This window comes from Phocoena sinus, chromosome X (genome assembly GCF_008692025.1).
Source record: "Phocoena sinus isolate mPhoSin1 chromosome X, mPhoSin1.pri, whole genome shotgun sequence".
In the NCBI taxonomy this organism is placed as follows: Eukaryota; Metazoa; Chordata; class Mammalia; order Artiodactyla; family Phocoenidae; genus Phocoena; species Phocoena sinus.
The window spans coordinates 129,778,664-129,803,703 of record NC_045784.1 but is presented as its reverse complement, the minus strand read 5'-3'; the positions used below and the strand labels follow the sequence as shown (position 1 = coordinate 129,803,703).

General features: G+C 62.4%; 1 protein-coding gene across 11 annotated transcripts; it reads left to right on the top strand.

Moving 5' to 3' along the window:
• The first annotated feature begins 76 nt into the window (after positions 1-76).
• Positions 77-23,747, top strand: HCFC1 (host cell factor C1). 11 transcript variants are annotated; one of them, XM_032618835.1, is made up of 26 exons: positions 77-1,501; positions 6,922-7,070; positions 7,228-7,388; positions 7,953-8,161; positions 9,036-9,120; positions 9,621-9,727; positions 10,790-10,969; positions 11,052-11,411; positions 11,651-11,811; positions 12,314-12,511; positions 12,871-13,095; positions 13,186-13,290; positions 13,680-13,899; positions 14,219-14,361; positions 14,510-14,648; positions 14,789-15,009; positions 15,623-17,057; positions 17,255-17,418; positions 17,949-18,522; positions 18,954-19,274; positions 19,472-19,590; positions 19,686-19,823; positions 20,155-20,340; positions 20,926-21,226; positions 21,615-21,678; positions 21,908-23,747. In XM_032618835.1, the coding sequence occupies exons 1-26, from the start codon at positions 1,309-1,311 to the stop codon at positions 21,945-21,947; spliced, it is 6,198 nt and encodes a 2,065-aa protein (XP_032474726.1). In that variant the 5' UTR covers positions 77-1,308; the 3' UTR covers positions 21,948-23,747. The 11 variants fall into 11 exon arrangements, with proteins under 11 accessions (XP_032474726.1, XP_032474724.1, XP_032474727.1 ...); XM_032618833.1 differs by having other exon boundaries at positions 17,946-18,522; positions 18,957-19,274; XM_032618836.1 differs by having other exon boundaries at positions 17,946-18,522; positions 20,926-21,210.
• Positions 23,748-25,040: the final 1,293 nt, after the last annotated feature.

The following is a 25,040-nucleotide window of genomic DNA, read 5'->3' as shown; positions in this document are numbered from 1 at the left end:
TTTGTGCTGAAAGTCGCTACTGACGCCCGCGGACGGCCGGGCGAGGGGAAGTGGCAAGATGGCGGCTCCCAGGGCGGAGGCGTGGAGGCGCGCTTCGGCGGCCACAGGGCTGGGGACGCCTGTGCCTGACCCGAGCGCGGCCTGACCCCAAGCAAAGCGCGCAGCGGCACCGGTCCCTCGCCGCGAGGCAGCGCGAGGTTCTTTTAAGAAGCCTCGGCCGGGAGGAGAAGCCTGCGAGGGCGGGGCGTGGGGGGGAAACAGTGACGTCGCCCGACTCCGCCCCCTCGCCCGACCGCCGCCGCCGCCATGTTTAGTTGTTACTTCTTCACACAAGATGGCGGCTCCCAGGGAGGAGGCATGAGCGCCCTGCCGTTACCGCTCCTCCTGCCGTACAGTTGCCACTTCGGGGCCTAACTCTGCCTCTTTGAAGCGGCTCCTGTGGGAAGGAGTCATAAGGAGGGAAGCGAGGATCGGACGCTGCCTTGCGTTTGGTTTGCAGTGGAAGAACTGACCCAAGAGGAAGAGAATAGGGGGGAAGGGGGAGCTAGTCTCAAGATGGCGACTCCCAGGGCGGCAGGCGCAGCCTGAGCAGCAGAGGCGGACTAAAGGGAGACGCTCGAGACCTCACGAGCCGTACGGCGCGAGCCTCCGAGCAGCCCTCGAGAACTCAAGCTCGTTTCACTGGCCTCCGGCGCGCCTCTATTCTTTACAAGTGTCGAGGCTGTTTAGGGAGCGGCCTCTGCACTAAGCGCTGGGCGGGGAAGCGGGACGGTCTCAAGATGGCGGCTCCCACAATTGTGGTCTGAGCTCCGGCGGGGCTGGGACAACCGCGGCGCTTGTGGCTCATTTCCACCCGCCCCGGAAGCCGGCCAGTGCAGGAGACTTGGGGAGGGTGTGGGAACCGGGCCGGGGCTCCGCCATTTCCGGCGGGGGAGGGCTACGATTGAGGAAGGGAGGAGAGAGAGGCGGCTCAAGATGGCGGCTCCCAGGGCCTCCCGCTCGAGCTTCTAAGTGGGAGCTCCCGGGCAAGTAGTCAGGGCGGCGGGACTCGGCGGCCTCCGGCTTCTCGGGTCTAGGCGCTCGACAGCTTCAGGAGGCTCTTAAGGAGACGTGGTGAGCGAGAAGAAGGGGAAGAGTAGAAGAGAAGGAGAATAGTTAAGATGGCGGCCTCCATGGAGCCGTTCACCGCTGTGTGAGGAACCGCTTCTCTGTGAGAGACGCCTTAGACGAAAGGGGGTGTGTGTGAGTGGAATTGGGGGCCTCCCTTCTCGCTTGGTGACTTTTTCCACCGCGCCCTTTCCCGGAACTATGGCTTCGGCCGTGTCACCCGCCAACTCGCCGGCAGTGCTCCTGCAGCCCCGCTGGAAGCGAGTGGTGGGTTGGTCGGGTCCAGTGCCCCGGCCCCGCCACGGCCACCGCGCCGTGGCCATCAAGGAGCTCATCGTGGTGTTTGGCGGCGGCAACGAGGGGATAGTGGACGAACTGCACGTGTACAACACGGGTGAGTGCAAAGCCCGCTGGGTTCTCGGATCTTTCCCTCCTCCCTCCATCTCCTCCCTCTCCCTCCTTTTCCCTCCCTCTCTCTCCCCTTCCTTCCCTCCTTCCCTCCTTCCCTCCTCCCTCTTCCCTGTCTCTCCTTCCTCCGTCTCCCGCCTTCTCCTCCCCTCCCCTGCAGCCCTCTCCCCCGCCTCCTGTTCCCCCTCTCCGTCCGCACCGAGGTGCTGCTTCTCTCCTCCGAGACGGTTTGCTCTGCCCGGCACCTCTGCTTTCCCTTGCTCTTTTCCCCATTCTTACGGCCCTGCTTCCCATGTGTTTGAGAGGCGCTTTTCATTATCGGAGAGGAAGCCTGTACCCTGGCTGGTGAGGGAGCGGGGGCGGCTCCCGCGGCGGTGACTTCAGACAGACACCGTTACCCCCGCCAGGCGGGCGGATGCGTCCCTTTGGCGCAGAGTCCCACCCCCTTCCTCCCTCCTCCTGCGCCGGGTCCGCTCTTCCCCATGTCTGGTGCTCTTTCGGGAGAAATGACAACTTCTAGGTTACAGATTAGGTCGCCGTCTCGAGAAAAGGGGCAGAGTTGAGCAGCGTAATCCCGACCGGGGGGAGGGGGCGGGCTGTGTGCTGCGCTGCGTAACCGTCTCCTGGGGACCCACGGGTCAGACGGCATCGCTGCTTCCCTCTTGCAGCGTTGACTTCTCCAGCGTTTCTCTACAGATTTCCTGCTGTCTCGATCTGGGATCCTTTGATGTAAGAGATGAATTAACTCCAGTGATCCCGCAGCAGGCTGAGGAGGTTCCCCTGCCCATTCTCATGCCTCCCCCAAAGCCCGGGCCTGGTTGGTTGGGAGGGGCACGCAAGGTGCGGTCATAGCTGAAGGCTGCGGTGCGCCTCTGCCTCCGGGTGCTGCTGCCGTGCCGGCTCGCCTTCGGCCTGTTGCCTGGTGTCCCCGCTAAGTCTCCAGGGCTTAGCCGCACGCTCCTGCGGCCCCCTCCCCCTTGGCGGCCACTGGGCCCGGCTGATACACCTGGCGCCTCCTTGGGCCCGAGCTGCCTGTTGAATGGACGCTGGCCCGGAGGGAGGGGCTCGGCGGGCGTTTTCGCCGGGAGCGGTGGGCCTGGGTGCCTTCCGGTCCAGTCCCCAGCCTGAGAGGTGGAGGCGGGGCTGCGGAAAACCCCCTCCCAGCTCAGACAGCGTGCTTTGAGGAAGCTCCCCTCCGCAGCTCGCGGTCGCATTCGGGTCAGCCGCGGCCAGGGGCCGGCTTCCAGCCCTTTCCCCCTCGCCATCTCATCTGGCGAGCTCCATTGGCCCCAGAGCCATCCCGTCCGAGGGTTCTGGCGGTACGGTGTCCTCGGGGCCTGGGCACCTCCTTCCAGCTTTGAGGTTGCTCTGGGATAAGGTGTTGGTTGGAGTGCTGGGGGTTGGAGCTGGGCTCTCGGTCGGGTGCTCCCCACCGCCGCCTCGCCCAAGGCACAGAGTTTAGTTTTCTCTGCATCTTGTAGGCTGTTGACTTTCAAGAGGCTGATGGGTTGCCGGCGACCCTTCACATTGTGGGTCTGAGCACCTGTTGCCTCCAGTGAGGCCGGGCTGGGTGGTGGTGCTCTGTACCGGATCAGACAGCTGCAGCGGCAGCGATTAGCCCGGTAAGGTGAGGCTGAGGGGCAGGGCTGTTTTTAGAGAGGCCGCTGCCCTGAGCAGAAGCTCCTAAACTACTTGGACCGACTTCATTCTCGTAAGGCCTGGAGCAGGCTCCTTGGCAAGGAAGGACAATTTTAGAAAGTAGGGCAGGGGCCTAATTACCATCAGCTCCAAAGTCCACTGCTTCCTGGGGCCTCTGCGTATTCATTAGTTTAGTAAAATGAATCGAGCCCTTTGGCGTTAATTCATTCCTCATCTGCAAGGGTGTGTTGTATAGTAGAGGATAGCCAGCCTTCCGAAGGGCTGCAGCCCTGGATTCCTCCAGGGTAGCAGTTTGGAAAGTGCCCCATGAACTCCCTCGGTGACTTCTCAGGAGAGACGTTAGCTGACCCAGCTCCCCTGTCCCCACCGAGTGTTTGCTATTTGACAGAGCCTCGAGCTCCTGCTGTTCTCAGAAAGACAGGCGTGGTGTTGCCTCTCTCCCACCAGCCGTGGCACAGATGCGCAGCATCCTTAGCTGCTGTCTTGACAGCCAGCCTCCTGCTTACCTTGGTTTTGGTTTGTTTATAAATTTATTTATTTACTTATTTATTTATGGCTGCGTTGGGTCTTCGTTGCTGCGCGCGGGCTTTCTCTAGCTGCAGCAAGCAGGGGCTACTCTTCGTTGCGGTGCGCGGGCTTCTCATTGCGGTGGCTTCTCTTGTTGCGGAGCACGGGCTCTAGGCGCGCGGGCTTCAGTAGTTGTGGCACTCGGGCTCAGTAGTTGTGGCGCGCAGGCTCAGTAGTTGTGGCGCACGGGCTTAGTTGCTCCGTGGCATGTGGGATCTTCCCGGACCAGGGCTCAAACCCATGTCCCCTGCATTGGCAGGTGGATTCTTCACCACTGTGCCGCCAGGGAAGTCCCTTGGTTTTGTTTTAAATGAGGTCAGAGCATACTCTCTAGTGCTTTTCCTTCTGCAAGATGAGTGCTCAGAGAGACTCGCCCTTCGGAGAGAGTTCCCCGTTGCTAAGACAAAGGGCTCCAGGGGGCACGTGCTTGCCTCGCTGTCTTGGTCAGCTCAGAGATCCGGGCGGTGGGGGGGGGGGGGGTGACGGGGCTGGGGATGGCAGGTGTGCACTTGAAGGGTGTGTGTGAGAAAGTGTGTGTCCTTCCTCTTTGGTGGCTGTGGAACACTTCACAGGCCTTTGGGAGATCTTAGGGTAGCAACTGTCCTTGACCTCGGGGAATTTTACTTCAACAGCAAAGCGGATTACTCGGAGGACCCGGCCCTGACACAGTGGGGTGCACCCTGGTGAGGGGAGGGTGTGGCTGGTTGCCAAACCAGTGGCCCAAGGCTGGTCTGCCTCAGTGGTTCTCGAATGTCTGCAACTGATACCACCGGAAAGAGCCTTGGAAAACATCTAGTGGAACTTCCTTGTTTTTGCACATGAGGAAATTGGGGTCTGAGAGGGGAAGTGACAGGTCCAGGGTCACCCTGCTGGCTGGCAGTGGAGTCAGGCAGAATACAGGCCGTCACCGAGACTGTCGGGCTGTGTCACCCTTCAGTTAAGGGGTGCGGGCCACCACCTTGGAGACACCTCCCTGTTCCTCTGTCCCTGGAGCTAACTGGTCACTAAATTGAGCTTATCTCAAACCCCGTTCCCCCTCCGTTCCGGGTCCTTCTTGCTCTCACAGTCACTTCCTGCTCGGCCCGGCGGCTGGTTTCACTTGTCGGGAAGTCCTGTTCAGCCTTCAAGGCCCCGCTCCCATGTCACCCCTTCTGAGAACCCACCCCCACCCCCGCTTCGAGCCTCAGCCAAGCGGGAAGGCAGCTGCGGGGGGAGGGGCTCGGCCACCTCCCGCGCCTCCTGGGTACAGGCCTCCCTTCCTCGGCCCCCCTCGCAGCCGAGAGTGGCAGTGGCGACAAGCCCAAGCCTAGGGAGAAGGAGGGACCCGGAGGTCGGGTCATGCGCCGCCTGCCCCGCTAGATGAGCGAGGGATGACATGATTGGGGGCAGCTGCCATCTCAGGGTAGAACTGGGACTGTAGGTGATGTGAAGAGCGGCAGGTTCTGGCTTCAGACCAGAAACTGTGCCGCCTGACAGACTGCTCCTGATGGCGGTGCAGAGGGCCCCTGCCCTGCCTGGAGTGCTCTAGAATGAGATCAGCCCCTCTTGGGTGCTGTAGAATGAGCTGTCAGGACGTCACAGGTCCCTCTAGCCCGGCCCGCTGAGTCAGTGGTGGCATGTGACGAGAGAGCTGCCGTTTCCCGTGTAGCCTCCTCCCGGCCCTCAGGTGGGCACCTAGCAGTCACTTTAAGTCTGTGGCAAGGTTCTCATCTGTGTGTGTGTGTTTGGCCCTGTGGCCTCGGGTAAGTTACTTCCACTCCTGGTCTCTGTTCCTTTGTCCACGGAGGGAGGCTCAGAGGTCTGTGTCGGCTTCTATCCCGGGAACTTGGATGAAGCTCCTTCCGGGCACCGCGGGAGGACATCTCCCCCAGTTCGGGCAGGGCTGATGGCTCCAGCCTGGAAAGCTGCTGCTCTTCTCGGTTTGTCATTGCGCTGCGCGGTAGGACGAGGCGGAGCGCGGGGGTCTGGGGCCTGGGCGTGCAGAGCAGGCAGGGGACCCGGAGGCCCGCTGGCTGCTGAACCGAGGACGGGACCCACAGCCCACTGCAAACTAACGTGTACACTTGGGAAGCGGCGAGCCGGGCGCCTTTACCTCGGGAAGTGTGGTGTGTTTTTGGCGGCGGGGTGGGGCAGGCCTCTGCCCGGCTGCAGGTAGAGTCGGGTTACCCAGCCTGGACGGGGTCAGGGACCGGGTGCGCAGTGCTGTCCCGGCTCCTGTCACGCCCCCACAGGGGCTCTGTTCGCTCCCAGATCCGTGCCCTGCCCACGGGCCCCTCAGTCCCAATTCACTTGCCTACGTTTGACCAAAAGTGATTGAGGGGCATGGAATCAGATTTGCAGTCAGCTGCCGGTTTGGGGTTTTCGGAGAGAGTGTGGTGTATGTTTTAGGGGATGGCCCTTCAAATAACATAGGACAGAAGGCATCCCTCACAAGAGGGCAGCGTTTGCCCCCGGACTTTTCCGGGAAGACCTGGCATGGCAGACGTGAGGGTGGTGGCCCAGGAGGGGCAAGGATGCCAGGCAGAGCAGGGGCAGGTTGGGAGCCCCAGCCCGGCTAGAGGCGATGGGCTTTGGGCAGCTTAGTTGGCACTGACTGCCGCCACCTCTGCCCGTGTTCTGGAGGGGGGCGGGGGGGAGGGGGTGGGCCCGGGGGAGGGCTGCTCCAGACCGTCACCCGGGAAACAGCGGTAGAGATTGATTCGTACCCCCATGGCCCTCCCCAGCCTGTACCGCCGGCTGCTGCTCCCAGCCTACACTGGTAGCTCTTTTGGCCACTTAGAGGTGCAGCCACGGCCCCTGGACGGTATTTTGGGTGTTAGACATTTCTTTCCGATGACCCATAGAGTGGCGGGAGGTGGCCACATCGCCAGAAGCTGACGAATTTTCTTGGTCAGTGACTTCCTGCTTTTTAAGACGACCGTGATGAGAAGCAGGGTGATCACAGGCTGTTTTGAGGTGGCCTCTGAGGCCAAGGGGTTTGGAAGATGGCTTGGATAGAGGGCTGGCACTTGGATGGTAAAAGGAGAAAGTCCACATCCTTGGGAAGAGAGGCAGTGCCTCAGCCTCTCCTTTCTTAGACTGTATTTTGAAGGCTTGTGGGTGTGGGGAGGAAGAGGGGTGGAGGTTCTGGTTCTAGGGGCTCCCGAGGAGTTCTGACTTCTGCTAACTTTTGTTCTCCAGCAACCAACCAGTGGTTCATCCCGGCCGTGAGAGGGGACATCCCTCCTGGATGTGCAGCCTATGGCTTCGTGTGCGATGGGACTCGCCTGCTGGTATTTGGCGGGATGGTGGAGTACGGCAAATACAGCAACGACCTCTACGAGCTTCAGGTAGGCCCTGGTTGTTGGGGCAGGGGTGGGGGCAGGCCCCACGTCACCCAGGACCTTCTCACTCCCTTCAGGTCCCTCCCTCATCAGCACCAGCCCTTCCCTGTGCGGCCAGCGGCCGGCTCATCCCCGATTTAATCAGTGGGTCTTCATTTTGCAGGCAAGCCGGTGGGAGTGGAAGAGACTCAAAGCAAAGACGCCCAAAAACGGGCCCCCTCCGTGTCCTCGGCTCGGGCACAGCTTCTCCCTCGTGGGCAACAAATGTTACCTGTTTGGAGGTCTGGCCAACGATAGCGAGGACCCCAAGAACAACATTCCGAGGTGAGGCTTTGTCCTGTTCACGTGGAATCCCGTGAAGGCGGGTGCTTGCTCACATAGCAGCCAAGCCTGCCGTGCCAAGTGCCTTTCCTTTGTGAAACAAGAGGGTGGCGCTGGATGCCCTCTAAGGAGCTTTCTAACCCCGAGGAGGCCTCGTGGGAGGAGGGCCAGGCCAGGAGGTAGAAACCCACCTTGCCTTGGGCCGGTTCCCGCTCCTCAGACCCAGTTTAGAGCTGGCGCTTTGCTTCTCAGCATCTGCTGCCTGCAGCCTTCGTGATGGGTGTTGTCCTTTCTGAAGTTTGGAGGTAGTCCTGAGATGGTGCCCCCTTTTCACCCGGGAGGCCCTCATGTCACGCCCAGCTTCGTGTGCAGGGCAGACTGGCACACCCCATCCGGCTCTCCCTCTTCTCCTTGCTCTCCTCCTCTGGAGCTTCTGGTAGCCCCTCCCTCGGGGCGAAGGTAGAAGACCTTGGGGTTCGTGCAGCCTCAGCCCCCTTTGTCTCCCCAGGAGTCCACTGTTCAGCCATCGAAGCCGGTGGCCCGCCATAACTGACTGTCCTTCTCCAGGTACCTGAATGACTTATACATCCTGGAACTGCGGCCAGGCTCTGGAGTGGTAGCCTGGGACATTCCCATCACTTACGGCGTCCTTCCCCCACCCCGGGAGTCCCACACTGCAGTGGTCTACACCGAGAAAGACAACAAGAAGTCCAAGCTGGTGATCTATGGAGGGATGAGTGGCTGCAGGCTGGGGGACCTCTGGACCCTGGATATTGGTAAGATGTGGGTGCGGGCGGCCGGTGTGGGGTGTTGAGTTGGGGCTCACAGGGAGGGGAGTGTCCCGCCTAGCCCTGTACTTGCTGCAGGGTCAGGATAGGACCCATTTGGGGCTGTCATCTTTGCCCCGAGCTTGTGGTGTTGCTTGAAGAAAGAGCAAGGCTCGGTTGGCTGAGTTGGTCTGCTGTCTTCCAGGAGAGTGAGGGGAGATGGAAAGGCCTTTCTAGAATGGAACTGTGTAGATGAGGTAGCACCTGTCCCTGTTGACTTGTCAGTGGTCAGGCTGTGCCAGGAGCGGAGCCCCCTGGTCTGCCACAGTCGGGGGATGTACAGATGCCCTTAGAGCCGTGGGGACTCCTCGGGCTTGTCGGCAGGTGGGGAAGCGGGAGCGGTTGAAAGGAGTTCAGGCTTTCGACCTGAAGAAGGCTGAGGGGAGAAGGTGGCCGACCACACACGTCTGGAGGGTTAGGTGGTCCCGTGGGGCAGCATTGGCGCTCGAAAGAAACAGTGTCTCGGGAGCAGAATCCCCAGCAGCAGCGGCTCTGTAGGTGGCGGAGGCGGTGTGGGAGAGAGTGCGTCTTGCCGGGAGTCAGAAGGTGCGCCCGCCGCTCCTACCCCGGCCCCAGGAGCGGTGCTGGCTTGTAGTGGGTGCTCAGTAAAAGTTCAGAGGACGGTAAACACAGCTTGGGAAATGCCAGCACCTGGTGATCGGAGGGCCTCCCGTGGGCTGTAAGGAGGCCAGGTATGGAATTCTTGCGCTGGGTCAGCACCTGCCTCCCTGCACCTTCCCTGTGTCCGGGGCACATCCTGTGGGTCAGAGGGCCCGTGTCTGACCTGGTATGGGTAACCTTCCCTTCCCATTGCTCTGCACAGAGACTCTGACGTGGAATAAGCCCAGCCTCAGCGGGGTGGCACCTCTTCCTCGAAGTCTCCACTCGGCTACGACCATAGGAAACAAGTGAGCAGCCAGCCACGGCTTTTCCCTTCCTAGCCCACCCCACCCCCACCCCCACCCCCACCCCCGTGGGCTCGCAGTTTCCTTCCAGCAACCCCTAAGGCCTGAGGAGACCTCTTTCTGGCTGGGCTGGCGTTCGGCAGCCCCGTCTTTCCCTTATGACCCTGGGGGACTGAGAAAAGACAGAGGGTAGAGGGGCACAGACCGTCCTCTCCGCCAGCAGCTGAGTGTTTTTGTCAATGTCAAAGTCCCAAAGTGAATATAAGAACGATGGGGACTGAGGTGAGCTTTAGGTGAGCTAAACCGAGGCTCCACATACTGGAGGTGACACAGTTCTTGTGAGGGCTGAGCCACCAAGTAGGAGAGGGCCACGTCCAGAGCTTCGTGCGTCCTGGGGAGAGCTAGAGGACCAAGTGTGTTCAGAAGTTTCTGGATGGAAGAGGTGGCCTCTAGCTTGGCACCTCCTCTACAATCCTCTCCTACTCTTCCCTCCCTCGTCCCAGAATGTACGTGTTTGGTGGCTGGGTGCCTCTCGTCATGGATGACGTCAAAGTGGCCACACACGAGAAGGAGTGGAAGTGTACCAACACACTGGCTTGTCTCAACCTGGGTATGGCCTCCTCGGGCTTGGGCTCAGAGCGGCCTCCTTGGCCTGAAAGCTGTGTGGGGAGCACAGGGAGCCGAGCTGCTTCTAGGCCGTGCCTCTAGAATCCGCCAGGAGTAGTCAGTGGCCCAAGTGCTCTGAGGGACGCTCCTCCTTTGCGTCTTTTGAATAGGCTCTTCCTACCCAGCGTAACCACGCAGAGCGTCCCTCCTGTCTCCTGTTGGTGGTTTCTCACCCACCCTGCAGGGACTTTGCTATATACACGAGCGTTGCCTCTAGGTTCCTTTAAAACCGAGGAAATAGGACAGTGGCCTGCTCTACGCAGTGCGGCCCCTGACCCTTGCATTTACTCTGTCCTGGAGACCATCCCATCCCTGCAGGGCGAGTGGCCTCATTCTTTTGAATTGCTCTCGTGGTGTCAAAACTTGCACCAACGCTGCTCGTGAGTATCCTCACACCGTTCTCGCCAAGTGCAATTGTATTCAAAGAGGAAGACCTAGAGGTAGACTTGCTTTCAGAGGGATGTTGCCGTACACACAGATGCCCCTGGCAGTGTTTGCCAGGCCGGCAAACAGTTCGCTCTTTGCGGAGCCCGGTAGGCACTTGACTCTCCCCGTGGGCCAGCCCCCATTCCCTCCCCTGGCTCACCCTGAGCCCTGGCTGCACCAGCACGAACATCAAACTGCCAGGCACCCTCTGGGTTAAGTTTGCCTTAATCGTGAGTGAGGGTATGTATTTTTCCTCGGATCCTCTTGTCACCTTTTCTGTAACTCGCGTTCCTCTTCACCCATCTCTTTCTAGAGGCTCTTGTGTTGCTTGATGTGTGAGAAGGGAAACCTTTGGCTGTGTGTTTCACATAGTTTTCCCAGTTTGTAGTTCGTGGTTTATAATTTTTTACGGTCTTTTTGCTATGTGGAGTTGTTTTTGTTTTTGTTTTTGTCTTAATTTAGTAATCTTTGACGACTTCCTGGTTTTAATTCCCCATCCCTGACAGCAAAAGGCCAAAGAGCCCTTGGGGGTTGTCTATTCCTCTGCCCGCTAATGACCTCCACATCCTGCCCTCCCCAGATACCATGGCCTGGGAGACCATCCTGATGGATACGCTGGAGGACAATATTCCCCGGGCCCGTGCCGGCCACTGTGCTGTAGCCATCAACACCCGCCTGTACATTTGGAGTGGGCGTGACGGCTACCGAAAGGCCTGGAACAACCAGGTCTGCTGCAAGGACCTCTGGTACCTGGAAACGGGTAAGGCCGACCGGAGGAGAGCTGCCATGCCCGTCCCTGAAGTCTCTGCTGCCGCCTTCTCACCAGCGGTGCTCTCTTACAGAAAAGCCACCGCCCCCGGCCCGGGTACAGCTGGTACGAGCCAACACCAACTCCCTGGAGGTGAGCTGGGGGGCTGTGGCAACAGCCGACAGTTATCTTCTGCAGCTCCAGAAATATGACATTCCTGCCACGGCTGCTACTGCCACCTCCCCTACACCCAATCCAGTCCCGTCTGTGCCTGCCAACCCTCCCAAGAGCCCTGCCCCAGCAGCAGCCGCGCCTGCTGTGCAGCCACTGACCCAAGTAGGCATCACGCTCCTGCCCCAGGCTGCCGCCACCACCCCAACCACCACCACCATCCAGGTCCTGCCGACGGTGCCTGGTAGCTCGATCTCCGTGCCTGCCGCAGCCAGGACTCAAGGTGAGCCGGGGGCCGGGCTCTCAAGGGCAAGATCCGGCCCACCAGGGGGTCACGTGCCTGAGTGAGGCCCGCTAGACAGACGGCACACCTGGTGGCCATTCGTGCAGGCTTGTGGCCAAGTGGTGGTGGGGGACCTCAGTCCCGACCTTGGAGGCTGTCACTGAGGGTGTCTGGAAGGGCCAGATTTGAAGCACAAGCAGGTCACAGAAGCTGCTCGCCTCTGCCCCTTCTCTTGCCAGGTGTCCCTGCTGTTCTCAAAGTGACCGGTCCTCAGGCTACAGCAGGAACCCCATTGGTCACCATGCGACCTGCCAGCCAGGCTGGGAAAGCCCCCGTCACTGTGACCTCGCTTCCCGCAGGCGTGCGAATGGTCGTGCCTACGCAGAGCGCCCAGGGGACGGTGAGAAGCTCGGGCGGGGCGGGGCTTTCCTGGCGGTCGGCGGCGCGCTGGCGGGATTCGAGTCCCGCTCGTCCTGCGTCCTGCACCGTAAAGCGCAGATGAGACGCCCGCTCGGCACTGACTTCAGAACCGCCCGTCTGACCTCAAGGGCATTTTAAGTGTGTATTTTCTTGTCCTGGAGCCTGAGGGGAGGATCTAGCCAGCTGGGGTTTGACTCAGCCCCATGAGGAGAGAGCTGTATCTGTCTCCGTGGTCTTTAGGAAAGATCCAGAACTACTCGTAACTCTTGCTGCCAGGTTGCTGTGCCTCGTCAGTGGTAGGAGTCCACGTCTGGGGTCAGTAGAGCAGGGCCCAGCAGTCCTGACGCTGAGAGGTGCCGCTTCAGGGCGAGCCAGGCGGGTTCTGGTGAAGGCCGTGGAGCAGGGAGTGTGGTGGCCGCGGGCCTGGCACTCCCTGTGGGCTCGCACTCCCTGTGGGCTCACACTCCCTGCACCCGCTGTAGGTCATCGGCAGCAACCCGCAGATGAGTGGCATGGCGGCGTTGGCAGCCGCGGCTGCTGCCACCCAGAAGATCCCTCCTTCCTCGGCACCCACGGTGCTGAGTGTCCCGGCCGGCACCACCATCGTCAAAACTGTGGCCGTGACGCCTGGCACCACCACCCTCCCAGCCACTGTGAAGGTGGCCTCCTCGCCAGTCATGGTGAGCATCCCTTGGGCCTGGTTCTCAGCCTTGGGGCCGGGGGCTTCTGGGCACTGTGATCAGACAGCGGTCACTCCTTCCGGGCTTTGGACCAACCCGCAGAGGCCGTAGGTCCGTAACGGGTGTTTGCTGTGGGCTGTGGAATAAGCTGACAGCTATAGGGGTGTGGCAGCCTTAGGCTAGACTTGCCGGCCCAGTGTCCTCCCTTGCTTTGCTAGAGGAAAGGTAAACCGAACTGAGCTAGGGACGCACTCACGCATGCACGCGTGGGGCAAGGCAGGCTAGAGTTTTGCTGTGTGCGCACCCCCGCCATTCGGGCGCTCTCTGACCCGCCCACCACTCTTCTCTGCTCCCTCCAGGTGAGCAACCCAGCCACTCGCATGCTGAAGACTGCAGCCGCCCAGGTGGGGACGTCTGTCTCCTCTGCCGCCAACACGTCCACCCGCCCCATCATCACAGTACACAAGTCGGGGACCGTGACAGTGGCCCAGCAGGCACAGGTGGTGACCACAGTGGTGGGTGGGGTCACCAAGACCATCACCCTGGTGAAGAGCCCCATCTCTGTCCCAGGAGGCAGTGCTCTGGTGAGTGATGGGTGCCAGGAGAGCCCAGCCCAGGCCGTGCCCTTGACTGGTCTCTGGATCACTCTTTGTGCTCTATGTCTTCCTTTTCAGATTTCCAATCTGGGCAAAGTGATGTCAGTGGTCCAGACCAAACCAGTTCAGACTTCTGCGGTCACAGGCCAGGCGTCTACAGGCCCGGTGACTCAGATCATCCAGGTGAGCTCGTGGGCTCCAGACCGTGACACAAGCAAGAGTGGGCGCTGGCCTGGGGCTAGAACTCGCATCCCTGGCTAGACATGATCCCATGAGCACTGATGGCACAGAAGGTCCTACTGCTTGGTCCTGTCACCCTCGGTCTTCAGAATACTCTGAGCTGCCTGGGCTGCCAGTGGAGACTAGCCAGACCAGAGTCACTGTTAAAGTTGCCATTCTTCTAAAAAAGGATGGATAGGTATATATGGGTATAACTGAATCACTTAGCTGTACACCTGAAACTAACACAACATCGTAGGTCAATTAAAAATTAAAAAAAAAACAAAAACATTTCCCGTCTCGACAGTGATGCCGGCTCGCCTCAGCCCCTCTTTGCGTGTTTTCCTCTACAGACCAAAGGGCCCCTGCCGGCTGGGACTATCCTGAAGCTGGTGACGTCAGCAGATGGGAAGCCCACCACCATCATCACTACCACGCAGGCCAGCGGGGCAGGGACTAAGCCCACCATCCTGGGCATCAGCAGCGTGTCCCCCAGCACCACCAAGCCCGGCACGACCACTATCATCAAGACCATCCCCATGTCGGCCATCATCACGCAGGCGGGCGCCACGGGTAGGGGCCTCCTCCAGCGTGCTGGTGAGGGACCATGTCAGGAGGGAAAAGGCAGGCAGATGGAGGGCGGGCTGCGACGTGTTTCCATTCTGGTTTTCCCCTCTTTTCCACCCTCTCCCTGCCTTTTCCTTAAGATATGTCGGGAGGTAGCAGGGGTTACGGCTACAGTTGGTACTTCTTTGTTTTAATCAAGGGGCAGCAGGAGTAACTGCTTGAAAGGGGGCCCAAGAGAAACGGGACCCGGCAGCAGGCCCGGGTGGGAGGCCGGCGCTGTCCCTCGTGGCCCAGCCTGAAGCCAGGCTGCCCCCCTCTTCTCCAGGTGTGACCAGCAGTCCCGGCATCAAGTCCCCCATCACCATTATCACCACCAAGGTTATGACTTCCGGAACTGGAGCCCCCGCCAAAATCATCACTGCTGTTCCCAAAATCGCCACTGGCCACGGGCAGCAAGGAGTGACCCAGGTGCGGCGTGCCTGGCCCTCTCCTCACCCCAGGGTCCAGTCCGGGAGCACAGCAGGCCACGTGGGTCTTCCCGTGGGGCCTGGGAGGGCCAGCGCAGGGTCTGGCCAGCCCGCATGTGATGTGAGGCTGCTTTCCTCTGACATCCCAGGTGGTGCTGAAGGGAGCCCCCGGCCAGCCGGGCACCATTCTCCGCACCGTGCCCATGGGCGGCGTCCGCCTGGTCACCCCCGTTACTGTCTCCGCCGTCAAGCCGGCTGTCACCACGTTGGTCGTGAAGGGCACAACAGGTGTGTAGGCCGCGGGGGGAGTGGGGCAGAGTCGGGGTGCGCCCCGGCCCCGCCTGCCCAGGGAGAAAAGCTGCCGGGAAGGCAGTGCCAACAGCGGGCTTCCTCCCACATCCCACCCCCGCCTCCCTCTCTGCCTTCAGGCGTCACGACCCTAGGCACCGTGACGGGCACCGTGTCCACCAGCCTCGCCGGGGCCGGGGGCCACAGCACCAGTGCCTCCCTGGCCACACCCATCACCACCTTGGGCACCATCGCCACCCTCTCGAGCCAAGTGATCAACCCCACCGCCATCACCGTGTCGGCGGCACAGACCACGCTGACGGCGGCCGGTGGGCTCACCACCCCCACCATCACCATGCAGGTAGGGCAGCCGGGAGAGCACGTGGAAGCGCGGGCCCAGCCTGAGGGTTCCGGTCTCCACGTTGGGGCCATCCTCTCCAGGCTTCCTTCTGCTGCCGTGTGCAGCTGGGTCCTTTTTTGCCCTCCCGTGTGTGGCACCCGTAGGACGGTTTCCCTGTAGCCACGTAATTGCGATTCTCAGTCACCGTTTGATAGCGTGTCGTGCTGAGATAATATGTTTCAGCCATTTTTAGTTTCTGAGCGTTAGGCTTTTTCTTTCGTGATATTGTAGAGGGTACGACGATTCATTTTGGGGTGCATATAGCATCTTTCTCTTCGTACGTTGTAAGCTGAATTCCTGGTGAGGTGGTGAAGCGTCTGTGGCTGGCCTTGGTACAGCCTGGGGTCAGCAGGGTTCCCAGCCCAGGCCTCGCCCCCGCCCAGCCCCTTCCCAGTCCCTGTGGCCCTTGAGGTGACGCAGTACCTCTTCCTTGGTTCCTGAGAGAGTCAGTTTCTTGGGGTCAGAGGGTGAGCAGGTCCCGGATTTGCCAGCTTTGTTGCTTTAGGAGCCAAGCTGGTGGTCCCAGCCAGTGTAGGGGATGCTGTACTAATTCCCCATCTGGCCTCTCCCCCAGCCTGTCTCCCAGCCTACCCAGGTGACTCTGATCACAGCGCCCAGCGGAGTCGAGGCCCAGCCTGTGCACGACCTCCCCGTGTCCATTCTGGCCTCGCCTACTACAGAACAGCCCACGGCCACGGTCACCATCGCTGACTCAGGCCAGGGTGACGTGCAGCCCGGCACTGTGACACTGGTGTGCTCCAACCCGCCCTGCGAGACCCACGAGACGGGCACCACCAACACAGCCACCACCACTGTCGTGGCTAATCTCGGGGGACACCCGCAGCCCACCCAGGTGCAGTTTGTCTGCGACAGACAAGAGGCAGCTGCTTCTCTCGTGAGCTCCACAGTGGGCCAGCAGAACGGCAGTGTGGTTCGCGTCTGTTCCAACCCGCCGTGCGAGACCCACGACACGGGCACCACCAACACGGCCACCACCGCCACCTCCAACATGGCTGGGCAGCACGGCTGCTCCAACCCGCCGTGCGAGACCCACGAGACGGGCACCACCAGCACGGCCACCACCGCCATGTCAGGCATCGGAGCCGGGCAGCGGCGAGACATCCGGTACACCTGTGTGGCAAGCACCGTGCCCGCCGTGGTCCGGGTCGGCATGGCTGCCGGGGCGTCAGAGGGAGCCCAGGGGTCTGTCAAGCCCTCGTGCCAAACCCGCCAGACCGGCGCGACCAGCACCACCATGACTGTGATGGCCACCGGGGCCCCGTGCTCAGCTGGCCCACTCTTCAGACCAAGCTTGGCCCTGGAGGCTGGTGGCCGTGGCGCCACGCTCGTGCAGTTGGGCCCTCTGAGCACCCAGGTCAGGCCTGGTGGTGAGGGTAGCCCCCTAGCTGGCCTGGGCCCGCTGGTATCCGTGGGGCGCCAGCTGGAGGCGCATCACGCCCACACGACGTACGCCGCCACCACGGCCCGCTCTACCGTGGGTGCCGGGGAACCCAGTGAGGTGCAGGGGATGCCTGCGCTTGGGTACGAGAGCTCGCCTGGTGCCGCTGTGACTGCGAAGGCCCTGGAGGCACTGCTGTGCTCCTCGGCCACCGTGACGCAGGTCTGCTCTAACCCCCCGTGCGAGACCCACGAGACGGGCACCACCCCTACGCCCACCACCGCCACGTCCACCGGGGGTGCGGGCCAGCCAGAGGGTGGGCAGCAGCCCCCCGCTGGCCGCCCCTGTGAGACGCACCAGACGGCTTCCACCGGTACCACCATGTCAGTCAGCATGGGCGCCCTGCTCCCTGACGCCGCGCCCTCCCACAGAACCCTGGAGTCCGGCTTGGAGGGGGCGGCACCGCCCGCAGTTACCCCCCAGGCTGGAGCTTCATTGCTGGCTCCTTTCCCGACGCAGAGGGTGTGCTCCAACCCACCCTGTGAGACCCACGAGACAGGCACCACGCACACGGCCACCACCGTCACCTCCAACATGAGTTCCAACCAAGGTAGGTGGAGGCGGCCAGCCTGGCACCCGTGCTCCCCGGGGCCCAGGCCCCAGCAAGAGGCCTTCGGTTTGATTCCGCGGAGCTCGGTTTACTAGCCTGGGCGGGTCCTCTGGGCGATGGTGTCCCCTGCTGGCAGAGCTGGGTGGAAACCCTGCTGGAGGGGGCCTGTCATCCCACTCTCCCCCTGCCCCCCGCAGACCCCCCGCCGCCTGCCAGCGACCAGGGAGAGGTGGAGAGCACCCAGGGCGACGGCGTGAACATCCCTGGTTCCAGTCCTATCACGACAACGGTGTCCTCCACGCTGACACGGGCCGTGACCACTGTGACACAGTCCACACCGGTCCCGGGCCCTTCGGTGCCGGTAAGAGCCCCCGGAGGGCCCCCCTCTGTCCGCCTCCCTGCTGCCCACCGCACTTCAGGCCTGCGCTGTTCCAGGATTGGACACCAGGTGTCGCTCTCGCTCCAGGCACACGCCACTCCTGGTTCCTTTTCCAGACCATAGAAGGGCAGCCTCGTGCCTGACAGGGCAGGGCGCAGGAGGCCCCCAGGCTTGGTGGGTGTCTCGTGGGCGCTTTTCTTTCTATAGCTGTTTCCTATGGCTTGTTATTCGGCTGTCGCCTGTAAGAGTGGCACAGCGGGAGTCTGAGGGCCGCTTGGGCGAGGCGGGGAGACCTCTGTGAGGATGGGATAAAATTGGCCGGCAGGTCGCGGGTCTCTACTCCTCTTGCCACGCCCCCCACTGCTCAGTGACCTACCGCCCCTGCTCGTCAGATGGGGTCGTGGCGGCCCCTGGGGAATGCAAATCCTGGCCCACAGGGAAAGATGAAGGTCTGCCTGGTTCTGGCCTCCCGCTCCTTCCCTCTGACAGGGGCTTCTCTCCCTTTCTAGAAGATCTCATCAGTGACCGAGACTACCCCAGGGGCTCTGACCACCGAAGTCCCCATCCCGGCCACGATAACAGTGACCATAGCCAACACAGAAACTTCTGACATGCCCTTCTCTGCTGTTGACATCCTGCAGCCCCCAGAGGAGCTCCAGGCCTCGCCAGGGCCTCGCCAGCAGCTTCCGCCACGGCAGCTCCTGCAGCCTGCCTCCGCACCCCTGATGGGGGAGTCCGCCGAGGTCCTGTCAGCCTCCCAGGCCCCCGAGCTCCAGGCCGCCGTGGATCTGAGCAGTACAGGGGACCCGTCTTCAGGCCAGGAGCCTGCCAGCTCAGCCGTGGTAGCCACTGTGGTGGTCCAGCCGCCACCGCCCACGCAGTCCGAAGTAGACCAGTTGTCACTTCCCCAAGAGCTGATGGCCGAGGCCCAGGCGGGCACCACCACCCTCATGGTAACGGGGCTCACCCCCGAGGAGCTGGCGGTGACTGCTGCCGCTGAAGCGGCCGCCCAGGCCGCAGCCACAGAGGAAGCCCAGGCCCTGGCCATCCAGGCCGTGCTCCAGGCCGCGCAGCAGGCTGTCATGGGTAGGTGCTGGGGTCACGGTAGGTGGCTTACCCCACTGTCTTTGGTTCAGGGTAGGTGGGAGCCCCGAGGGGAAGACGGACTCCTCGGGAGGAGTGAGGAACCGGGGTTCTGGAGCCTCCCTGCTGGCGGCCCTGGCTGGCGGGCCCCGGTGACAGCCTGGGAAGAGGAGGCTTGTCTCCCGCCAGGGCAGCACGCCGCAGACTTGACGGGGAGGGCAGGCTGACTTGGGCGCCCAGGAAGGAAGCGGGCTTTCTCGGGCGGGGGAGGGCAGGGTAGAGGTGGGCCCGGAGACGAGGTCTGAGAGACAGGCTCTGAGGGCCGGCGCCCACCAGGGCTGCCCCTAGCTCCGGGAGGGCGGTGACCATGGGTAGCCGGGGCTGGGCTGTCCCACCTGCCGCTCCTCCTAAGTAGAAGTCGTCTCCACCTGGAGCAGGCACCGGGGAGCCCATGGACACGTCGGAGGCGGCGGCCGCTGTGACGCAGGCGGAGCTGAGCCACCTGTCGGCCGAGGGCCAGGAGGGCCAGGCTACCACCATCCCCATCGTGCTGACGCAGCAGGAGCTGGCCGCCCTGGTGCAGCAGCAGCAGCTCCAGGAGGCGCAGGCCCAGCAGCAGCAGCACCACCTCCCCACGGAGGCGCTGGCCCCTGCCGACAGCCTCAACGACCCGACCATCGAGAGCAACTGCCTCAACGAGCTGGCCGGGGCTGCGCCCAGCACCGTGGCACTGCTGCCCTCCACAGCCACTGAGAGTGAGTGGGGCCCTGCTCCCCCGGGGAACTCGGTTGATCGCGGAAGAAAGTCTCGGGGCGGCGGTGGGGGTGGGGGGCGGCGCTGGTCCCGGGCCCCTCCGTGCAGAGGCGGGCGTGTCCTCTAGCCTGCGGGAAGGGCGCCCACGCAAAAGCCAGGTCTCCGGGGCCTTTCCTGTTGATGCCGTCTTTACTCCCAGGCCTGGCTCCGTCCAACACGTTTGTGGCCCCCCAGCCAGTCGTGGTCGCCAGTCCCGCGAAGCTGCAGGCCGCGGCTACCCTGACGGAAGTGGCCAATGGCATCGAGTCCCTGGGCGTAGTGAGTCTGGAGTGACGGGGACTCGGGGGTTGGGGTGCAGCATCTGGGCCCCGAGGGTGGAGGGCCTGATCTCTTCTCCCCTCTCTGACTTGCAGAAGCCAGACCTGCCACCCCCGCCCAGCAAAGCCCCCGTGAAGAAAGAGAACCAGTGGTTTGATGTGGGGGTCATTAAAGGCACCAACGTGATGGTGACACACTATTTCCTGCCACCTGATGACGCTGCTCCGTCGGATGTAAGTGTCCCCGCGAGCTGAGACCCCCGGGTGGGTAGGGATTTATCAAGCTCCCCGGGGGCACGCCTGTCTTAGGGCTGCCTCCTCTCTCTCCCTGTGACCCTTGAAGTGGCTGTGAAGCCCAGCCTCGGCCCACCTTGCCCCGTCCCCGCCTTGTCGTGCAGGGGCTGCCGTGGCTGCCCTTTCCCCGGCCCACCCACCCCACTGTGTGGACCTGCATCGTCCCCAGGGTAGAAAACTCCTCTGCTGGCCCCAGAGCCACGCTCCAGCAGCCCTCTCACGTCAGGCACTTCCGTGTCTCCCTTCCTATTCGCCCGGCCTCTTCCCGCAGGACGACTCGGGCGCGGTGCCCGACTATAACCAGCTGCGCAAGCAGGAGCTGCAGCCTGGCACCGCCTATAAGTTCCGCGTTGCCGGGGTCAACGCCTGTGGCCGGGGGCCCTTCAGCGAGATCTCAGCCTTTAAGACGTGTCTGCCTGGCTTCCCGGGGGCCCCCTGTGCCATTAAAATCAGCAAAGTGAGTCTTGCCCTGGGATCAGCCTCTGTCCTCGGCTGAGTCCGTGCGCTTAGCGCTCTCTTCCGTGCTGGCTGCCGGCGGGGGTGACTCGGGAGGGGGCCCCGAGGTGCGGGCAGAGCCAGCTGGCTCTGCGGTGAGGCTTCTGGTCCTGGCTCTGTCGGCGATGGCCAGGGAGACCAGGGCAGGTTCCTCCCCGTGCCCCTGCCACCCCGTGTGCCGTGCTCCACGTGCTGCTTCGCCTAATCCTTAAAACCCCCGATGAGGGGACTGAGGCGCCAAGAGGCTAAAAGGCGAGCCACGTGCTAGGTGGCAGAGCAGGGCTGGGAAGGCTGCTTGGAGTCCCGTTGGTGCTCTCGCTGTTGTGTCAGGCTGCCTTCCGGGTGGGGGCAGAAGAAGCCATCTCTCCGGAGCTCCTGGAGCTCTGCTCTGAAATAGCTCTGTCGTGTTAGGAGGAAGGGTGGAGTAGGAGCACTCAGTTCCGGAGGCTTCGAAGCATTCGAGGCCCTCTGTACCCGGGCGCGTGGGGTGGGAATGTGTCACAAGGCTGAAGGTGGCCCGGCCTGATCTCTGCCCCCTCGGTTCCAGAGTCCAGACGGCGCTCACCTCACCTGGGAGCCGCCCTCTGTGACCTCTGGGAAGATCATCGAGTACTCGGTGTACCTGGCCATCCAGAGCTCGCAGTCCGGGGGCGAGTCCAAGAGCTCCACCCCGGCGCAGCTGGCCTTCATGCGGGTGTACTGTGGGCCCAGCCCCTCCTGCCTCGTGCAGTCCTCCAGCCTCTCCAACGCCCACATCGACTACACCACCAAGCCCGCCATCATCTTCCGCATCGCTGCCCGCAACGAGAAGGGCTACGGCCCAGCCACGCAGGTCAGGTGGTTGCAAGGTGGGTCTTGCTCGTGGGGCTCCTTTGGGCAGCTCTAGGGAGAGGTTGGGGGGAGGCGGGAGCTGGACTTGGGGGCTTTGTATTCTGGGGCGGGCGATGGCCTAGGGCCCTGGGTAGGTGTCTCGGAGTGGAGGGTTACTCGCCTCATCTGGGGGTGCAGAGGAAACTGCTCGGGGCTGCTGGGGGCGGGAAGGGCTGCCGAGGCCGGCGGCAGGAGGCATGGGGTGGGGAGCAGAGGCCTCGGGCTGCTCCATCAAGAGTTTGCGCGGGGTTGGGGGGTGGGGGGCCACGGGCGTCGTCCCCGCTCTCGTTCCCTCAGCTGCGCCACTGGAGTCGTCTCGCCCCCGTTGCTGAGCTGCTCGCTCACTGCTGGCCTCTTTCCTTTCAGAAACCAGTAAGGACAGCTCTGGCGCCAAGCCGGCCAGCAAGCGGCCCATGTCCTCTCCAGAAATGTAAGCGGGGAGTGCCTTTCAAGAGCCTTCTGAGGCCAGGGGTAGGCGGATCCGGGAGGAAGGAGCGGTGGGGACAGTAGGGCCCGCCTTCTCCTTAAGCGAGGGGGGCTGCTTAACCGGGCACGATGCCCCGCTAGGGCCCAGCCAGAGCCCCCGATGAGTCCCACTCGCTTCGCCGTGGGGACCCAGCTGACGCTTTTCGCTTTGCCTTTGCCTCCCGTCTCCCAAGGAAATCGGCTCCAAAGAAATCGAAGGCAGACGGTCAGTGAGAGGCAGCTGCCCTGCGCCTGGCTGCTTCTCCAGATCCCCCTCTGCTTCAGGACCGCCGCCCGCCCGGGCCTGCCCGCCCCGCCCACCCGGCGCTCACTTTGCCCTCACGAGCCGCCACACCGGCTGCCCGTTCTCTCTCCCTCTCTCTCTCCCTCTGTTTTAAAAATAATCTCGAGAAAGCACATTTTACCATTGCTGTGGGGAGGAAGCAGAAGGCAGATGTGGAAGAGCCCCCCTTCCTCTCCCCGCCCAGCGCCTGCCAGGGGACCAAGGCCCCAGGAGTGGGGGGTGGGCGTGGAAGCCGAGGAGAGGTGCCCCCCGGGCCCCTTCCCCCGCCTCCGCACCCTGAACTGGGTGTCTGTCTGGTTCTGTTGCATTTTCTTCCATTAGTGTTTCCCGACACCCGCCCGCCCTTCCGCTTCTCCCACCCCGCCCTGCCTGGCACTCCCATGGGAAGCTGACACGTTTTCTCAGAGGCCTTCGTACACCCACCTCTTTCTCCCTCCCCTGTTCTTTCCCATTTGAAAAAAAGAGAAGAAAGAAAAAGAAAGAGGTGGAGAAGGAGCCCCGTGGTGGCCTGAGCAGTGTTCTGTGAAAACCTCCCGACTCCCAATTGGGGCGTAGAGTAGCCGCCCGCGGAGCCTGGCCTCAGCCTCTCTGGGGTTGACGGAGTTAACATTTTTACTGTAATTTTAGCCTTAGCGTGTGGGGTTTTGTCCCTTTTTTTTTGTTGTTGTTGTTGTTGTTAGCTGTGTACAGAATGTGTATCTTTTTCCCCCCCCCCCCTTTTTTTTTAAACTTTTTTCTCCTTGGCTAAGCCTTGGCAGGGATCTTTCTGGAGGAGAAGCTGGGGCAGCCAGGGTAGGAGAGGCATGGAACCTCCCCTGTGGGCCTGGTGTTTGCTGCCCAGCCCGGTTTTCTCTTTCTGGCGCCTGTCCTCTGCCCCTCTGCCTGTTCCCAGGCCTCTGGGACAAAGGAGGGTGAGCCGTCAAACCTCACTCCCCACGGGCAGTTGCTCCACACCTAGAGGCTTGAGCTTGAGGTCAGTCAGGTTGCTGAGGAGGATGGTGTGGAGGTGGGGGCCGCGGCCTGACGGCCAGTCCTGGGTCCACAGCACTCTCCACGACCCCCAGGCTCGCTCCCCGGCATGACTGCTTAGAGCATCCAACACCCACAGCTGACGCTTCCTGCAGCCGCCCTCTCTCGGCAAAGCTGGTGCATGACGGAGGGGAGCTTGGCCTCAGAGGCAGCCTGGGAGGGCAAGTTGTGTGGTGCCACTGATTCTGTGAATTTACAGTACGGTCCCCAAGCTGGGCCCGTCCTCCCGGGGCCGGGCTTGGTGGGCTTGGGGCTCTGCTTGGAATGGCTAGTGACAGCTTGCTGCCCCACACCCAAGCTTTAGGCAACGAGTGAGACTTGCAGGCGGGTCGCACAGAAGGATTTGAAACGACCGGCCGGTCTCTTCAAAACCCCTTTCTCTGCCCTGGAGACGCAGCTGTGGCCGGGGGCACCCCAGCCTCTGCAAACCCCCCGGCCCTGGCCCACGCCCTCTGGGGCCTCTGATTTGTTGTATTATAGTATATTTCGCTGTGGAAAACGTCATGTTTAGTCACCTTGGAGCCCACCGCCTGGTCCCGTTGTTTCCCCCCATCCCTATTCCCGAGCACCCGTTGATCTCTTGTTTCTGGAAACAGTAAGCTTGTTCATCTAATGTAGAGTAACCCCCGTGACTCAATATTACCATAGTGCGATGTCGTTTTGTGCTATTTTGAACAATTAAAAGACTTTTTTTGAAATAACCATCTGCCGTCTTGCTGTCTGGGGCTCCCACAGGAGGCTGCCTGAGGTGGGGAAGTTGGGCCCCACAGGGCTCACCAGAACCCTCAGGGAGCCTCTTGTTCGCGGGGCCTGCCGTGAGCGGGATTCTGCTTCCCCATTGGCTCCCGTGTCTCAAAAGTTCTGTGGGCTGTGGCCTTGGCACTGAGCTACACTAGGACCAGGTTGCCCACGGAAGATCCCATGATGGCGGCCAGAGCGCAGGCCACAGGCCAAGGGGCTCCCTGGACACATGTTGCCGATTCCCTGTGTGGAGACCAGGTCACCTTCCTTCTCCCCAACCAGCGGACAGGGGACTGGGTCCAAGGCCTGGCAGGTCGCCAGCCGCCACCCTCCTCGGACGGTTGGCCAGGGCCGAGCACCTGCCACTGAGCGCTCACAGACCCCGGAGAGCCCCCGGGATGTCAGATCCGCAGGAGAGCCCGGCGTCGACCGAGGGGTGGCTCCTCCCGTCTGGTGCTCAGTGGGCGTTGCCCAAGTGACTCCTTGTCTGCCCTTCCTGCACACGGGCCAGGGCCCCCAAGGGGGGCAGCAGAGCTTCTGTGGAACCAACTGTGACAGTTGCACTGTTGGGGTGGGCTGCTATCGCTAGGGTGGTGCCGTACCCAGGGTAAGACGGGCAGAGGTCGTCCTCAGCGCGGACTAGACGGGAGCTCCGCGGAGCGCGGGGTGAGGCGGCCGAGGCTCAGCACAGCCTCAGTGCCACGCGGGGCAGAGGGGAGCACCTCGCTGCGGGCCCCGCACTCTGACAGGGATCCGGGCGCCCCGCCTCATTCCCCGCTCTTGGCAAGTCGCTCTGGTACCAGAAGCCACCTCCTCCCTCTCTAACCCGCGGACGCGCCACGGCGCCTCGCCCAAGAGGCCTCCCAGAGTGCGCCCCTGTCCCTGGTACTCCCTCCGCTGGAAGCGCGGGGTCTCATGAGTGTGGGGTCCTGTCGGGCCTCCGCCACACCGACTCTGACCTGACTCAGAGCCCGGGCGCCTCACAGCTCATGGGGGTTGGCGGGGACAGAGGCCCAGGGAGAGCGGCAGGCACGTGTCCTTCAGGCTAGAGCAGGAGAAGCAACGTGCAGGGGTGGGGGTGGGGGGATGCGGGGCAGCCGGAGGGGGGGCCCACCTGGGGGACTCGGGAAAGAAGGGGCCTGTGCAGATCTGCCAGACACATGGTACGCAGCTCTGTGGATGCTCACAGCGTGGGGGGGAGGGGCGCCAGGTTCCTGCCGCCCACCCGTCGTCCCTCTGCTCACTTGAACGGC

Coding starts and splice junctions, on each gene's coding strand:
- HCFC1 (XM_032618832.1), top strand. CDS start 1,309: ATGGCTTCGGCCGTGTCACCCGCCAACTCGCCGGCAGTGCTCCTGCAG. Junction 12,512..12,870: donor TGGCCTCCTCGCCAGTCATG/GTGAGCATCCCT, acceptor TGCTCCCTCCAG/GTGAGCAACCCAGCCACTCG. Junction 17,058..17,254: donor CAACATGAGTTCCAACCAAG/GTAGGTGGAGGC, acceptor TGCCCCCCGCAG/ACCCCCCGCCGCCTGCCAGC.